This window comes from Aythya ferina, assembly GCF_964211825.1.
Source record: "Aythya ferina genome assembly, chromosome: 22".
Taxonomy (NCBI): Eukaryota; Metazoa; Chordata; class Aves; order Anseriformes; family Anatidae; genus Aythya; species Aythya ferina.
Genome location: NC_140320.1, coordinates 4,683,212 through 4,701,336, shown reverse-complemented (window position 1 = coordinate 4,701,336; position 18,125 = coordinate 4,683,212). Strand labels below are relative to the sequence as shown.

At 50.8% G+C, this 18,125-nt stretch overlaps 1 protein-coding gene across 4 annotated transcripts in view; it reads right to left on the bottom strand.

Moving 5' to 3' along the window:
• Positions 1-18,125, bottom strand: part of GRIK4 (glutamate ionotropic receptor kainate type subunit 4) — a 166,320-nt gene that overhangs the window by 103,869 nt on the left and 44,326 nt on the right. For all 4 annotated transcript variants that reach the window (XM_084495963.1, XM_084495961.1, XM_084495962.1 and 1 more), the window contains exon 2: positions 1,964-2,095. In XM_084495963.1, the coding sequence (XP_084352089.1) occupies positions 1,964-2,045 (82 nt within the window). In that variant the 5' untranslated portion in view covers positions 2,046-2,095. The remainder of the gene's footprint in view (positions 1-1,963; positions 2,096-18,125) is intronic.

The following is an 18,125-nucleotide window of genomic DNA, read 5'->3' as shown; positions in this document are numbered from 1 at the left end:
CCCAAACCCCTAGAGTCACTCCTTAAGAAGCTGTTTCTCCTTCATGAGCTCACCCAAGGTCAGGAGTGCTGATGTCCCACTCCCAGGAGGTGGCAGGTACCTGGAGAACCCTGGACCTTGACCGCAGGGTCTCTGGCCACTCCAAAATTTAACACCACCTGGCACAAAAGCCATGACCTTTGGTGCATTTTAGAAGGTTCAGAGTTGCTCCTTCCCATTCCTACCACAACATTACTTCTTCTGCTGAAATCCTGAGTTCTCCACTCCCTCTGCAGCACCCAAATGCAAATTCTTCAGTCCTAGGAGGGTTCCACAGGTTAAGGAAATCCAGTGTCTGTATCACGGACAGTGCTGTAATTTTAAGAGCAATGATTTCTGGAGCAGCTCCATTATTTTTGCCAAGAAAAGTCAAAAGCACAGAACTCCTAAATGCACAATGATTTTAAAACTGGAGAGACGGGTCCAAGGGAGCGTGACCGCAGTGTGAGGGAGTGCAGAGCCACCAGCAGAGCTGTCTCTGGGATGAAGACCAAAGCACCAGAGATTTGCTGCAGCCCTGGGCCTCTGCAGGCACACGATGCTGACGGGGAGAGGCTCACATTTACCCAGCGTGTTTGTGCTGTTCACCACCCTGCATCCCTGCTAAGTACAACTTGGACACGTGAATGATACCCAAGAGTCATTTATACTAGGGATGTGACTCAAAACCCCAGCAGAGCATCAAAATCTCCTTTACCAGTAGCAGCTACCAGGTCCAGAAGGCAAAACCAGCACCTGGAAGAGATGGAGGGAGGAGGACTTCCTACCACCACCGCAGCTGCTTGTGGGTTGTGTCCCAAACACTGAGACCCCAACTTCATCTCACCTGCCCCCAGAGATGAGCAGGGACTTGGCCTCACTGTGGCCATCATCGAATTCACCAGGAGGTCCCTGAGCATGCACAAACTGAGCCACGGCAGGCACATAACCCATCCATCACCATCCCCATCCCCTGCCTCAAGTGGAGGATCTGCCCATCGATGTGAAATGCAGCCCGCGGAGCAGAGATGGTCCTGCACAAGTGCTCCACATGAATCAGGGATGCCGGGGCCATAAACCACCCCGGCTCCTGCCAGCACTCACCCTCCCATGCTGTATTTCTGAGCTGCTCCATGCTCTGCTGGCAAAGGGGAGAAGTAATTTTATTTCAAGTGTCACCTGTGAAAGTTGCAAATGGGGACGGGAATAGATTAGCTTATCTGCAACAAATAGTTAATAAAAACAGCTAGTGGCTCCGGAGAGAACAGGCAGGAGAAGCAGTTTGCTTTGCAAACAGCAGAGCACGGTGTCAGTGCTGTGAAGCAAGTTTCATTACAAGGTTTCCAGATGCATTTCTTTTCCCTAATCCACACAGGCAGGGAGTGAAGACGACGGTGCCTCTTCCTGAACACTTTTTAATAAAGCCCAGAGGAGAACAAATGCGAGGACTCTCTTACAAACAGAGCATTTTGGAGTTATTAATGTTCTCGTGACACTTTCAGTTTGGGCTCAAACACTCCTTGCTCATCAACGTGGGGACAAATAAATCTGCAACAGAAAACCATTCCCTTCTGCTTGGAGCTTAGGAGAGCATCAAGGGGGGGATGCAGGGTGGGGGAAAGAGCCTCATCCCTCAGTGTCTCCTCGAGGAGTGACTTTTACTTCACATTTATACAGAGAGCGATTCCCATCAGGGAGCATTACCACCGTAAAAATCGATGCAGATGTGTACGCTCGCCGTACACCGCACTGCATTTACAAGACGGGGACCACATTTCAAGAAGGCAGGCACGAGGCCGGAGATCTGCAAGCGACCCAGCCCCATCTGAGCCACGACCACGACCACCAGCAGCCCAAAAACCACAGGGGCAGAGCCTTCTCCGAGCACGCCTACGCGGAGCGGTCAGAGCAGCCAGAGGAAGGTCGCAGCGAGCTTTGTACTCACCGATCCTCAGGGAGTGGGGGCTGGCAGCGATCCTCATCAGCCACAGCAGAAGGAGCACCAGAGGCGCCAAGACACGGGGCATCTTCTATAAATCCTCATGGAGCCCTTCGGTGGTCTGGGCATGACATAACTCTGCGGAGAGAGCACACACCGTGAGCACCCCGGCTCTCCAAGCAGCGACTCAGCACGATGACACTGCTCGGAGCGTGCCAAGGCAGGGGGACAAAGAGTCTATTTACCAGAGGAGGAGGAAGCTATTTACAGACTATGAATTATTCAGGAATTCGAGTCAAACTGGGCGAAGAGCTTCTAACAAAATATGGAAAAGAAACCCAAGGAAAAGTCCAAATATTTCATCTTGGCATTTTTAGAGTTTCCACAAAAACAAGTGGAAATCAATATTGAGTCACATCTATTTAATTTCTCTTTTTTCTCTTTTTCTTTTAAATTTAAAGCAGCCAGCTACTTAAATATTACACTGACTCCAGCTTTTAGGGTAGGACCCAACATTTTCAGAGCAAAACACGCAGCGAGGGATGGGAGGCAGGGACTGAGTCACTTTGGGAACCAAACCAGAAACCAGTTCCTGACATTGCTGCAGCCCCAGCGAGCGATAGCAGCCCCCGTCTCCTTCCCTTCCCTTCATGCCCAGAAGGGTTGGGATTCAGGAAAAGCCAAAGATGAGGTCTCTTTCTTTCTCCTCCCACCAGGCAGCCCCATTCCCAACACCTTCCAAGTCCAAAATGACAAAACAATGAGGGATACATGACGAACCCACAGAGCTATCACTAGTGCAGGTATTGGCACACGTTGTCCCGCAGCACATTCCCCCAGCACAGCTGAACAGGTTGTTAACAAACACCACTCTCAACAGCAACACAGAGATTTTACTTAATTATTGTCCTTCATGTTGATAAAATTATCTCCACAAGCACTAATGTCCCTAAATGCTGACGCTGAGCTTTTCATGTTACCTTATCTCTCCCTTCTCCAGTTTTCTGGCAATCGCTCTCGCGCTATTCCATTTGTCTAATTCCTGGGCCAAATGCTGAAGTCCTGACACAGGCAAAGTCTTTAATCTGCCTTTGAAGTTACCAGGAGTTTTGTTCGAGAAAGTTGTAGCTTTTTCTTTGTGGTTTTTCAATGCAGCTACATTTAGGCTGTGTTTAGACCCCTGCCACCTCACCTCAGCACTCCCCAGAGGGGCAAATCCCCTTTTACAGGCAGGGAAGGGATGCAGAAGAAACACTGAGAGGTGGCCAAATGGATGAAGACAATGCAGGGGCTGAAAAAGGAACCACTTATAGGTCCTGGGGTCAGTCTCCTGCATCACATCGCTACCAGGAAGCTGAGCCCCAGTGCTCTCAGCCCAGAGAAAATCAGGGGACCCCATGTCGGGTGCCAGCTGGACATCTTTGGAGCATCCTGCTTTCAGGAGGTGCCTGCTCAGCACATTTTGACGCAGCAGAAGCTGCCAGAAATCACCTAAAAATCATTAGCCACCTCTGCGAAGGGCAATGGCAATTTTCTCTTTCTTTTTTTCAGTGGGAGTTATAGTAATGCCTTCGGGGGAAAAGCCCTAAAAGGTTAAGCACATGGTAAATTGGCTCCTCAGAAGCACTGGCAGCAGCAGAGACGGATTGTGGAGCAACATATCATCTGAGTGCTTTGAAGCCGTTATTTCAAAACTTTCTAAGAGACTGAGAAAAACAGCAGGATCGAGTCAAATTTACCACACAGGCGCTGCAGAACGGGCACCGATACCACACGCATCCCCTCCCAGACCTCTCAGCAGAGATGCAGAACCAGGCAGGCCTGGGAAGATGGCAATGCTAAAAGAAATCTCCCCATCATTGTGACGAGCTCCTTCCTGCGACAGGATGGAGAGATGACAGCCTGGGGCTGCACTCCCCCTGTTCTCCTTCGCCACGGGTGCACTCCCACGTGGCTGCATGCGAGTCTTGAGACTTAACTTTGTGCAGGTAAATGCAACAGCCCCCCTGCAGCAAACAGTTTGCATCCAAAAGGCAGCAACAGCAAAGGGCAAGGCAGCAGCCTCGTCGTACCTCGGGGCTACAGCAAGGAAAGGCAAAGGAAAAAAAAAAAGTGGGGTCCAGCCAAAGGCAACCTCATGAGGATGCAGGCAGAAGACCCAGGACTTGCAGCACTGAGGGACAGAGCTCAAGGCCACCTCTCCTGTTTGCAGCTGGGTTTGGTGAAGAGGCGAAGCACGCGATCCCCGGGCAAGCAGCTGCCTTTGCATCCCCAGCCCGGAGTTAATAGCAAAGCCAAATAAGAAATCCGGGGCGCCCGCTGTGCTCTGCTCTGCGAGCGGCGGGGCTGTAATTACCTAGAACATGGAGCACAGAGGGATGCTGCGCTCACCTAACACATTACCCACCGCTAAGAGCAGCTTCCCAGAGCTTTGCTTTTCGAGCACGAACCCAAGGAACAGCTGTCAGCTACAGAAATACACCTTGGGGTTCACCAGACAGGAGAACCGCTCGGGCTCCTACCACCTGTACCCCATCTGGTGGATGGAGGTGCTTGCAAAACCCCGAGTGCAGCACGGGGACACTTCCCCACCACAACACCTGAGCCGCCGAGCAGTGGGAATAAACAGAGGAACTCAAGGCGTGGGATGAGAGGGAGGGGAGAGAGCGGATTTTTCTTCCTAGCCTAGCATCGGGGTTTCTATTCTCAAAGGAGCAGAGAGATGTTTCAGTTCTCCTGGCTCTCTTCATCTCCACGGTGTCCCAAGTTCCTCCTGCTCCCTCCTCTTCTCTAAACTCTGCCATGAAAGCACCATAAACACGGTTCAAACCCTTTGTCGAGTCACTCCTGCCTTGCTGAGCGAGTCACGCTCCCAACAGCTTTTGCTTCCTTGCGGCTGCGAGGTGCATCTGCCTCTCTCTCACCGCCCCATCAGAAGCCTTAAAACATTTTCTGCCCAGCTTCGGCAACACACCACAGGTATGGCCGGGTGATCTGCCCTATGCAGACTAAAATTATTCATGGGCAGGGACGGCGATGACATTCTGCTTTCACACAGCACAAAGCAAGAAACCTCGGAAGCCAAGGATGAGCAGAAGAGAGCAGGGATGTTCAGCAATTCACCACACTAATTCTTGTTCCTGTGAAGATGACTTATCCCGACTCACCCTCACCACAGCTTGCTGGAAATGCTTCAGATGAACTTCCTCTACTAAATTCAGCCTGCACAGTTACAGCTCCTGCATTCGTGGCTCCTCTTCGCTGTGCTGGCAACTTGCTAAGACAGCAAGCGAGCCTGGTTGAGGGACAGCTGCTTATAAAGCAGTCTGAATCCGCTATATCCCCCCCCAAAGCCTCTGAATCCCCCAAAATGAGTGGGACAGCTGGAAAAAAATATTTCATAAGGTCACTCCAGGTGGTGCCTGCATTGCTGGAAAGCTGGTGGTGGCTCACGGACAGGCTGTTAGCTTCTCTCTGCTCAGTACAAGCACGTGATTTTTTCTTTCCCCTGTTAAGCCCCTTTTCTAGTTTAGTTCTGAAAATTCAGGAGGAAAATAAAATAAAATGAATCAAGACTATTCCGAACGGTTTGGAGCTCTCTCTGGAGATAAAAGTCTCTAAATACTAGGCAGAATTATGAACGATTTGCTTCTCAGAGGAAGCAACTCGCTTCTGAAACTACTTATACATTTTTAACGACCGTGCGAGATGGTGCTCTTCTCCACTGCTAGTGCCACGTCCTCCTGATACGTTGAGATTTCTGCAGGAAATTTCTTCGCCGGCACAGCAAGAGCCAAAAGGGAGAATAAAATGGTAAATCACAGAATAAATCTCTCCTGCAGCTGCCACTCCAGTAGCGAAGACACCTCTGAGAACCAGCCACGGCTCATCTCTGCCTCTTGCTCCCCCTGCCCGACCTGCCAAGGACACTCAGGAAATCCAGGTGCGCTGCTATTTCTGCTCAGCACCTCCAAGGATGCACCTGCCCCACAAAAGCCATGCTCCACATGCCCAGGCATTCAAAAACCCCAATGCATGCGTTTTCCTGATCCAACCTCCTTTTACTTCTACAGCACAACCCTTCCGCCGTGGTCTGAGGCTCGCTGAGAAACCACAAACACCCTTCAAAAATTGGCAGCGAGTTCAGTCCCAGGCAGGGAAGCAGACTTCCACCCAAACGCTGCTCTGGAGGTGGCTCTGGTGTTGATGGATCTTTCTGTGCAACACCAGAAGCTTGATGAATGGTGAGAAAACGCAGCTCGAGCAAAGCTAGAGTAATCCTCGCAGCTGAGACAACAAATTTAACAGCTGCAGAACAGCGAGGAATTCGGAAAAGCTGTCAGGAAATATCAACAAACAACTTAGCAGAGCCTCTCCCATTCTTCCAACAGGCAAAGAGCTATTTCCTTTTGCAAAGCTTCATCTGCAGAGAGGCTCAGATTTAAATGGAACTGACAAGAGGGAAAGAACCTGAAAAACACTTCAACAGGTGACTGGTGCTGGGCTTGAGAAAGCGCCTGCGTGGCTCAGGAGGAGGGGAGGAACTGAATTGTGAGCCTGCCCCCGGGATACAGAGATGTAAGTTCAATTAAACTGAAAAATCACTCCATTTAAAGCTACGAACAATATGTTTTCCTCTGCAAAATGCATAATTAGCATGGGTAAATCATTACCACTAGGTATTGTTGCAGTCAAAACCTCAGTGAGATTGAGAGAAGGATCAGGCATTTATAAAGAGAATGAATAGCTACTATTACAATAGTAAAGTCAAAAAAAAAGAAAAAAAGGGAGCAAGAGAGAAAATCAGCTTTTGGATGGCGTGTAAACCCTTCATGCTGCAAGGCACAGGCTAACTCCCTGCGTTCGAGGGTTGGAAGAATCGCCCCTGGGGCAAGCCTCCTCGCCCCGCTTCTGGAAGCAGCCAGCTCTGAAAAGGGAGGCTTAACAATACGAGGAGCAGCTCGGTTCCAGTCTGGCAATTTCTGTGTTCCTATAAAAGCTCCGTCTCCTTCTGGAGGCGGCTGTTTGACTTTCAGCCACCATGCCTTCCCTCCTCTCGCATTGTCCTTGCAATATTCGTGCTGGGTGAGCTCGCTGGGGTGCAGGAGAACCTCTAGCCCCACACCAGTGGTGGCACAGAAGGGACATTCAGCCAGCACCACAGTAGGTGATATTCAAGGGGAGGTGATATTGGAGATAACCACCTGCTCAGCTGATACCTGAAATGGATTTTTTTCCATTTTCCTTGCTGTGTTCTTTTATCTTTTTTTTTTTTTTCTTCCTCTTTTCCCCATTCGTGACTTCCAGAAAAAGCAGCAAGGAACTTCAAGGCGCAGAGAGTTCTGGAGGCAGCCAAGCAGAAGGACACGTGTGTTCCTGACATTTCCCATTCCCATGGATTATTCTCTTTAGCTTTCTCTCTCCACAAGCCTGAGTTCTCGCCTCACCTTTCTCAATCCTCCCCAGCATTAGCAAAGCCTGATCAACCTCTGCGATCATTGCTTAGGGATAAAACAATACCTACCCACTCTAATTCCTCATCCAAGCTGTGTATGGGCTCAGCCGCCTTCAAGTCAAATTTTCTGCAGCATTTTCAACCCCAGGTCTGTGAACACAAGGAGATTTCGGGGGCTGCAGCCCCAGGCTGAGCACAGGGTGGCTTCCTTCAGTGATCTCCTCCTCTGCAGCCTCCTCGTGCGACCTACCAGATCCTGCAGGGCCGGGCACCATCCGAAAGCTTTATTGGCATAGCCAAGCGAATTAAGAGTGTGAATGTCCCCCCTCTGCCCTCCCCAGGCATGCTTACAGAAGTCCTGTTACAGGCAGCGACTTGATAGCATTAAAACTCATTTGTTGGGGCAGCTTATGTTAGTCTGGGGACTGGCTTAAGCCAATTCTCTCCTCGGAGATGCTGCGAGGACAGGCGGTGGCTGAGGCACTCGGGGGATCCTGCCCACGTGCTGCACCCCCGTCTCACTGCCCTACTTCACCGTGCAGAGCACAAAGCCTCCAAACACCACAGCATGAAAAAAACAACAGAGTGGACACGATGGGCTCGTACAGCACCATGAGCATCCAGCCTGTAAGCGGTGATCTGCATCGGAGCAACTGAGCCAAGGGGATGGGGACAGTGCAAGGGGATGCAGGGCCAGGAGCCAAAGCACCCCAGCACCACCACCAGAGATCAGCTGCCAAAAGCATCCCCGGCTCTAACCATTCACATCTCAAGAGTTTATATAAATAAAAATTAAAAAAAAGGAAAGAGAAAGCTCAGATCATGTGGGATTTTCTTCCTCCCTGGTGCCCACAATTTATTTTTATTAGCAAACAATAGCAGTTAAAAGCACTGTGGTCTCACACAGCGACGTCTGCTCTACCCACTTCAGACACTCTTAATTGGCTTGGAGCTGTTATCTTGCAGGAGAAATCACGACGAGGCTGGGGGAAGGGGAGCGTCTGGAGGTGGGAGGAGAGCGGCAGCTTTGCTTCCAGCTGAGGCCAGCAAGCTGCCATCAGGCACAGGCCGGAGCCGTCCTCACCGTAACTGCTCCTGGGATTTAAGGAGCTGCATTTCTTGACATCACCTCAATGTTTTGGCCATTTTAAGCCCACTGGTAATGATCGTTACAAAGATGAGGGCTGTTAACCTTGGATAAAGTTTCTGGCCATGCCTGAGACTAAATCACCTAAAAAAGCAGCAGGAAGAGCTCTGTTCGCCTCCCACACCTGGCACACATGAAAGTCTCAGCATACATCCTCGCACCAGCTGTTCCTCCCGTATAAAGGGGCCGGGGCTCTCCTACCGACCATTATCCCACACTTATTCAGCAGAAGCATCCTGCCCCCTCCGCAGGTCATCGCTTCCATTAAAGCACCTCTGGCGCCGAGGAGCAGCTGGTTTGCTTCACATCCAGCCCCGAACCATCAAGGGTTTTAGGATGGGGCACCTACCACCAGCCGTGGTGGCACGGGGAAGCTCCAGGGCCAGCAGCATCTCGGTTGCTCAACAACCCTCTTCTTACAAAGAGACCTGGGGGACCCAGAAGAAATTATCACAGCCAGAGCCTTGGCTTCATAAAAAGCTTAACCAGACAAAACAAAGAGCCTCAAAACCAACTGCTGTTTCACTTGAAAAGCTGGCAAATGAGAGCAGAGGTTTGAAATTACTGTTTTGTCCTAGTGCACAACAAACCTGATGCTGCCGCGTGAATCTTGCTGGGAGAGGACACAATTTTAGTGGTCATGTATCTAGTCCCAAAGCAGTGTAAGACCCAGGTACCTGGACAGCATGAAACCTCCAGTGCTTCAGACTTGCTTGGCTATTTCTCACCAAGCTGTGATGTGACTGCACGTGTTGGAAAGGAAAAAAGAGCTTCCAGGAGCCCAGCATCACCCTGTGCCAGTATTAAGAATGAACTGCTGGCCGAGACCCCTTCCACGAGGCCTTCTCACAGCGATGCCCTTTTGCTGCAGAAAACAGATGCTCAGAAAATCATTTCTCCATCCTCCTCGAAACCGGTGATTTTTCCAGTTCTGCCACGCTTTTCTTTCCACAGCTCTTTCTTGATAAATACACACGCTTTGGGGAAGCTGCTTTCAGCCATTTGGGTCGCAGCAATTGAACCTTCCTGAAGACACGCGTTCACGAAAAATACCCACTTTTCCTTTGAAGATCTTCAGCGTTCCCCACCCTCAAAGATGGATATTTACCCCCAAAAATTCCTTTTATCAAAAAAGCTTTGATGGAAAATCTTCAGCTCTCTCCGAAGAGAAGAAACCCACCAAGCACTACTGCTGGTAGCAAAGAATTACTGCCGCCGCCGAGTCTCTTTACACATGAAGGAAGTTCTAAAATATGAATCGGATCCGTGAACATCTCGGGAGTCTGGGGGGAGAAAAAGCTCTTAAATGCATCAACCTGATCTCTGGGCTACAGAAAGAAGATTAATCTATTTATTTCACTTAAATCCCTGGCAGATTCAAGAGGGGAAAGAAAGGAAAACAAAGGAGTCTCTACCAAATCAACCTGCAAGAAGTGGTTTATGGCCAAAAAAAAGCTACTTTTGCTTCTTTTTACAGCTGCCAAACCTGTAAGTGAAACAAATAGATTAATCTGCCATCTATCGCCCAAAGAACATTTTGATACATTCCAGCTCCAAAATCCTGCTCTTTAAGGTTGGGAGGGGGCCGCTCGGGACTGGCTGAAGATGCTCGGAAGACTTGGTTGGTTTGTGTATCGCCATGGGGCACTGATTTTGGGGTGTGCACTTGGAAGACAGCAAGCCTATGCATTTGAAAGGAGATGGGAAAGAGGATAGATTCCAACGTAAGAACGTGCACAAAACACATGGGTGGTGATAAATTGCAGAGCAGAGGAGGGGCATGGGGGAAATCTCTGCAGACCAGGGTAAGGAAACCTGCACAACCAAAGGTACCCATGGAAAACCACCACAGGAGCCAGCAGATGGACATCCATGCAACAGTAGGGCTGCACATGACAGCCAGATGCAAAAGAGTTGAGTTGGGGCAGTAATGGTTTGTAGCAAGGAATAAATAGTCTTGCACAAGAAAGCAGAACCGGAGTCCAAGCCAGTAACCGATGTCGCATTTAACAGGAATTAATTTGCATGAGAAGCTTTTAATCCTGCTTGTAACATAAGCAGTACAAAAAAAAAAAAAAAAAGGCTTCGAACCAGAAACCTGTGTGTTTGATTAACAGTTTAACACCAAAGAGCATCCAATTAGAGGTGCAGCTCTACTGGGTTGCTTGGATGAAATATGCAGGTCCCAGAGGGATGGAGGAGAACTGGCAGCACTGGCGTTTTTCCCCTTCTTGTTACAAGGACGAGCAGATCCCACAGGGAGCTGGAGAGAGGGGAGAGCAAGGGGATCCCTGGGCAGGTGAGGAGTGCCACTCGGACAAAGTGCACATGTATGATGTTTCTGCCAAAAAATAACAAACACTAACCTCTCTCACCGGGACATGTACAGCACTGGACCCTGAGGGATGAGGTTCTCCGCCAGATTTCTAAGAAGAGCTCGCTGGGAAGAGAGCTTCTCCTTCCTGGAGCAGCACCCTGCTGCTGGGAACGGTGAGCAGGCAGAGGAGAGGCAATGTTTGCCAAAGGAAAATTCTTATTAGGAATTGATTCTTATTCTGCTGATACATAGCTGAGCAAAAGACCAGAGAGGTATTTTTGCCTAGTGACAGCGCAGAAAACACAGCAAGAGACGTGACTTCTCCCCAGGCTTGGCTCTGGCACCTCTCAGTTTCTCACCATCCTCTTCTCTCCGTCTCGTGGCCTTTAATGTGCTTGTTCTCGTGGAGTCTTTTGCGTTGCAGGGAGTTTGGGCACAGAGCAGCTTGCCTGACGATACGAGAAGTGCTTCTGAACAAACCACTCGAGGCTGACATGCCTGAAGATAACTGCTCCGTCTGGCTTCTCCTTTGTTTCTCTAATATCTGGCCACTTGGCTTCACTTATGGCCATAACACACATAAATTGTGCACAGCTCTGGACTTCACATATGGTTTTGTGTAAGTTATTTATCACCTCTCCTGCAAGCCAAACGCCATCAGCCCTCTCACTTGCAGAGAATTTGCCCCGACTGAGCCACCTGTGTGAGAGATCTCAGCTCCTAAACTCTGCTGCACCCGGAGGCCAGCAGGATCTTTAAATTGCCATGAATTCTGACCTTCAGAAAGCCCGGAGTAAAACTCCAGACCCAGCAGAGAGTTTCATCATTGCTTCAAACGGAGCCTGCACTTTACCTTCACTGTGCAGGGTTAGGTATGGGATAAATCTCAGGGCCTTAAAGGGCCTCTCCTTAGTTCTTTCCTTCCTCTCTGCAGTGTGGTATATGCAGAAAGACACCACGCTTGTGGATTGTGTCCTGGGGTTCAATGTGGAGCAAGCAAAGATCACTCGGCTTCACCAACAAAGCACAACGCGCAGGTCTGCAGAGGCACGATGCCTCGCCGTGAAAAATAAATATGCCCTCAGAATAAATCCCTTCTGAACACCTCTGCTTGCCGCGGCTCCGAGTTCGCTCTAATCAGGCTGCCTGCGCTCCTGGCTTTGCAGCATTCTCAGAACTGCTCCCAGAGCACTCATCCTCATCAGCGACATCCAATTTCCAAACCGAGCAAGGAGCAACCCTGTCCAGGGCTGGCTTTTCAGCCATTCTCATCACTGGCTTAACATCAATTCCGGCTAAATGAGGAAAGTACAAAAGGACTAAGTTATGCCCACGCTGAGCACTCCAAAAACCCCAATCACATCATTTTCTTCCAGCCATAAGCATAAGTTGTCCTCATTAGCCAGCCTTAGCCCAACTTTAATGTTTGCATCTTGACCTATAATCCATCCAAACTCCAGCCCCGTATTCTGTTATCCCATACTCTGCAGCTGTTATCCCAAAGCCTCAGCTCGCAGACTGTCTGGCCAGACGAGCCAAGGGGGCTCAGACATTAGACAGCCTCAATTTGCTCTTTCTGATCCACAGTTTGCAGGCTTTGTCCAAGCACCAGAGCACGTGTGCCTTACACAGCCGTGCTTCCCATACCCACTGATGTGCCCATTCCCAATCAACGTGCAATCTGATGGCCAATTTTCAACCAAATTTCAGGCAGATGCAGGCTCCCCAAACCACCAGCCTCTATCAGACTACGAGCCTCGTGAAATAACACTCCAGCAGAGGAGAAAGAACTGCGAGTTCAGCTCAACTCCCACTAGGCACCAAGGCATCCACAAGGGAAAGGCATTATGCATGCCCCAAATATAGGAGAAATCATCAATTAGCGCTCGCTGAGCCCTGCCACGAGGCACACACCACGAGCGAGGCTGCCTCAGCTCCCAGGAACTGCTCAGGTTTTCTCCCCACACCCTCTGGGACCTGCTTCAGCTCAGATTCGCTCCAAGCACAGGAAATTTGGAGCAGTCGTGATTCAGCCCAGCTCATTTTGAACCAGTTTGGAGCCCAGCAGGCTTCCCACCACCCCAGCTGCCCTGCTGCCGTCAGCCCAGTTGGTTTTGCCATCAGATGCCAGCACAGCAGCCTCGTCCCTCTCCCACCCCCTGAAGAAAAGCTGTTAACGCTTCTCTCCACATTATCCTTTCCCAAAAGTAGCTTGGACTTTGCTGGTGGGGAGGGCCAAATGCACAGAGGGACATTTTGGTGGTGAATGAAAACAGCCACACGTTCAACCCCAGCCCCAGGCCCTCGTCCCTGCTTCCACTGTTCATCTGACTTTTCCAGAAGTTAAAGCACAGACACCAGGGGGGCATTTCAGCAGTGGCACCCCCCCAGACACCAATGCTTAAACCACAAATCCTCAAAGAGCGTGCCAAGACGGTGACCCCAGCACGCAGCCGCCGGTGTCATCAGCACCAGGGCAGCCTGCGGCGTGCAAATAGACCCTTAAATTAAAGCCAAAATGAGCAAAAGTCGCCTCGGTCGCCTTCTGCAACACAAACAGCACGCCCGACCTGGAGGCATGCTGTGTATGAAGCCGCCTGCAGCCAGCACTCCTGTGCTCAAATGGCTGCGCTACCAAAGCGGCTCCTCTGCTGAGACGAGGAGGGCAATTTCACACCTGGATTTCAGCCACGGATTCGACCTGTGGGCTCATTTCGCTCTCCCCAAGCATCAGCTTGATGCTGTGTGCATCGGCACAGGAGAGGCGGTGTGGGAGGAAGGTGGCTCGGGAGGTGTCAGGATGACAGAGCGCTGTGTAAGTGCACGGCTCCCGACCCGCAGGGACACCCCGCAGGAGCCTGGCTACACGCACAGCACAAATTCCTGCTCCTGCAGGAGCTGTGTTAGTGCAGAGATGCAGCCAAGAAAGATGGGCACGGAAAGCATTTGACACACCAAGGAAGAGAAAGAGCACAAATAGCACATCGTTTCTTGTTCATGAAGTGCTGGATTAACTCTGGGCCCTGGATGGCCTCAGCCACATCACCCTGTAGGACCCAGTGTGATGGTGCTTCCCAGAAGCTGTTCATTAAGGGATGAACAGTGGCAGTGCCCTTCAAGATCACAAATGCCCTGGCCCTCCAGGTCAATCTTCTCTGAAATCGCCATGCCTTCTGCCTCTCTCCTTGCTGCACGGTCCCTGAATCACTCAAGCCTCCCAAAACCTGATTCCGTTTCTCTGGAGGGCTGGTGGGGACGTTTATCCCGATGGCTGCCTCCCAGTTCTGGTGCTCCCCAGCCCCTCAGATGATGGGCTGCTGAGACAGAGGCAGCTCATCAGCCTCACCTGCCTCTGCCACTTGGTCGTGTGCCTCGCCGCCTTTCTGCCCATCTTCAGGGCAGGAGAAACCAGCACCTGCCCTCTACCCCTATGCAACGCAGCCCCCAGGAGCGGATCCCTCTCTCCTCCCCATCTCACCTACTTACAGCCCCATTTTCCCCAACTCCCTTGGCTGTGTTTATCCCCGGATCACCCCTGCAGAGCAGGGCAGTGCTGCTACCAGCACCTCGGCTGTCCCAGGAGGGCCCCAGCCAGTTTCTGGTGGGCACACGCAGCCCCACAAAGCCCCTGCAGGCACACTGACACCAGGGCCACTCACACCATCGGAAGGGACACCAAGAACCAACACAACAAGGAAAGACATCCAGGGGTCTGATGGGAATTACCTGGTGCTTTGCAACCCTGGGGCTGCAGCAAATTAGTTCTCACTAATTTGCACTCCCAGTTTTGTTGTAACGCTGCCATTTCTGACCGCCATCCTCCACCAGAGTCCAGGAGCACAGTACGGACCTGTCAGAGCAAGAGCAGCTCTGGGCAGCATCCTGCAATCTCTGCCCTGCAGGGCATTTTGGCTGGGGCTGCTCTGCTCAGCCAAAAACCACTCCTTGATCCCATTTCCAACCTCCTCTTCACCTTCCTGCAATGCCATCGGGCCACCCTGCTGGGAAGTGTGGGTGGAAGAAGAGGACTGCTCCAAACAGGGATGAGGAGGTGGAAAAGCCGAGCAGTCAGGGCTTGAAGAGCCCCGTTTCTGCCTCAAACGCAGCAGGCTGGAGACAGGAGGAGAGCATCCAAGTCCCAGGGTAAGGATGGCTGGTCTCCAGATACTTGAATTTATGTCAACCTGGAGACTAGACAAAGACCCATTAATTCCTGGGCTGTCCAAGGGAGAATTGGATGGGTGACAACTTGAGCATTACGACTTCAATGGACCATCTCCCTGGGGTGTCAGCAAGATGTGCTTTCTGGCTCTGCTGCCCGAAACTCCAGGAGAGATCCAAGCCCACCACAGCCTGCTGTCTTCACCTTAAGGGCCAGGAGCCCTCCTCATCCTACGTGCCTCGAGGAGGCTGGTAGAAAGCTGCTTGGCAGCACTGCAGGCTCTGCTCTTCCTTCGCCCGCTCCTCTTGTGAGAGCGACTGCCACTCAGGCAGGAATTGGTCTCTGGGGAGAACGGGGGGCACAGGATTTTCCAATCCCTCTTTCCTGAGCTGACAGCAGCCTTTCAGCCCGAGAACAGCTCAAAACGCTTGCGAAGAGAGATTTTTATGAGCCCCCACCCAACCCTTCCAAGATCCTTTTCTTAGACACTTTGAAATAATTAAAGTCTTCCATCAAATTATGCTGAAGATCTCTATGAAAAGCCTTTAATTTCCATTCACTTAATGTAACTCCATCCACCAGATGAACTCCATGGGGGGCTTTTTTGTTTTGGGTATTTCTTTTCCCATCTCTTTTTACTTTTTTTTTTTTTTTTCCTCCTCCTCCTAAAATATCATGCTGGGAAACTTTAATTTGATTTTAGCCTGACTAGCATTTGGGGCTGTGCAGCATCTTGTCAGCCTATCGCAGCTGCAGGGGCAATCTCCAGCTCTCTCTGACTTCGATGTGTTGCATTTAATCAGCTCCTGGTCAGCAGAAGCAACATCTGCACATGGCTGGGACATGAGAAAAGCCTCCAAGTTTGCAAGAAACCCGAGCACCGGCATCTCCAAGACCCATTGCTTCCTCCTGCAGGAGGTAATAGCCAAAAATGGTCCAGCAAGGGGTGGCTCGCAGCAGGGAAGGGGAGGTTTCATGGTTTATCTAAATTAGGGAGGTTGCCACGCTGACCTTTAGCTCACGAGCCGCAGGGATTTGTGACAGACAGAAATAGGTCCTTCCACCCCAGTGACTTTTTCAAGTGATAAACTCCCTAATGAACAAGAAGCGTCCCCACAGAGCCGCGATCCCCTTTCAAGTGTCCATCAGCAGACATTGGACAAGCCGTGCCACAACACCTATTAAGAACAAAACTTCAGGAGCTGCTGTGGCCACATTGGGACCAGCCCAGGATGCCCCCAACGAAGTGCAAATGTGCTGGGGATGTCCTTACCTGCACCAAAACCTCTCGCTGCAACCAGAGGAACCAAGCCAAAGCTTGGGTACCTGGCTTTTTCAGGGCCCAGCACGCCCACCCTGGCAGGGCGGTAGCAGAAGCAGTGTTGCTATACACAGAAGGGAAGCTGAGGCTCAAATCAAACCAAAATCCCGCAGTCAGCCCCGATATTCTCAACAGGAGAGGACCAAGAGATTCGGACCCAGCCTGGGGGATGAGGAAGATGCCCACAGCTAGCACAGGGGCTCGAGCGAGGGTGGCACAGTGTTAGCTGCAGCCAGAGAGCCAGGCACACACTTGGCAGACATCTAGGATGGTGTGAAATGGCTTTTCGGGGTCTATGAAGGTTATGCACTGAAGGAAAGGAGCTGGAGAACAAAATAAAGAGGCTGCCATAAACAGACTTCAGCTGTTAATAGCTGAGAGCCAGAGGGCAGGGGGCAGAGAACAGCAGAGGGACACAAACTGCTGTGTGCTCTAGCAGGAGGAGACAGGAGTACAGAGCTGTTCCTGGAGCAGCCCGTACGCCGGGCTGGCTCACTGATATCACTCAGCCTTTACACCTGGTTTGACCACACTAATCTGAGGATTACGTCCCAGCTGGCTGATAAGCAAAGTCTCTGTGCTTGCAGTCCCTTCCCTGCAAAACTCAGGACCAGACGATGCTCAGGGACGTGATCCTAGGGAGAGCACAGTCCCAGATCAGCCACGAGGCTTGCTTTTCCCCCAGGGCTGTTTAAAGCTACAGAAGCTCTCATATCCCAGAAAAAAAAGCCTGGCAAATTTATGACACCTCTGCCCGTGCTTTGCGAGCAATCTATGAGAGTAAAAGCACTGGCATGCGGTACTCACAGCAGCTGCTCAGCAGAAGGGTGATACCGTTTATAAACCCGTGTTTGATTTTGCCATTGTAAGCACAGAGCAGATGCTGGGAGATGGGGTTAGGAGCACTTTATGGGGGCTCATTGAAGCTAACGGGCCAGGAAGCACTCGTGAACAAGAGGTATAAGCTTGCTGACCTCCCACAGCAGCAGGGCTTGACTTCGAAATCAAAGTACCAGGAAAGTTCAAGAGCTGGAAAATGCAATGGGTCCTCTGAGGCAAAGCAAGGCTCCAGCTTCCAGGAAACCAGGCTTTAGCCCCAGTTCTGCTGCTTGGATAAACTGTTCCCTCTTAACGCATTACTTTTACCACCGTACATAGAGAGAATAACATTGCAGACCTCTTCGATGAAGGGATTTGAGGTCTCGTGATGAAGCGTGTTCTGCAAGACTCACAGCATTGTCACATCCAGGCAGGAATAACCTGGGGGTTGGAAAGCTGGAGGAGCATTTTTCCAGCTGTGTTGGGAACACATTTCCCTCCCTCAAACCCCAGTAAACCCACGCCCTGCTCTTCTGCCTCACCGGCCTTCATCAATTATTTTACCTGAGACTCCAAATGAAATCCTCACCCCAGACACTGAGCTTCTGTCATCCAAACCACAACAAGCCCACGGCCACACAGCAATCAAAGTCAGAAGGGAAACCCGGGAGAGAGGGCAGCCCCCACCGTGCTCACCAGAAGATGCTGCCGTTAACATTGCATGCCTTAAATTTCCAGCCAGAGCTCAGAGAGAAGACTAATATCTAGTAAAATGCCAAGATAATATGTTTTAACACCACTGCCATCTCCACTGAATTTCACAGAGCTTTTCCTCCTGCAGGCAGCTTGGCCGTTCCTATCCCCCTCTGCAGTGGGACAGGGCATACGAAAGCCACTCCAAAAGCAATAACAGCAGAAGATGACTGTAAACCCAATCCAAATGGATT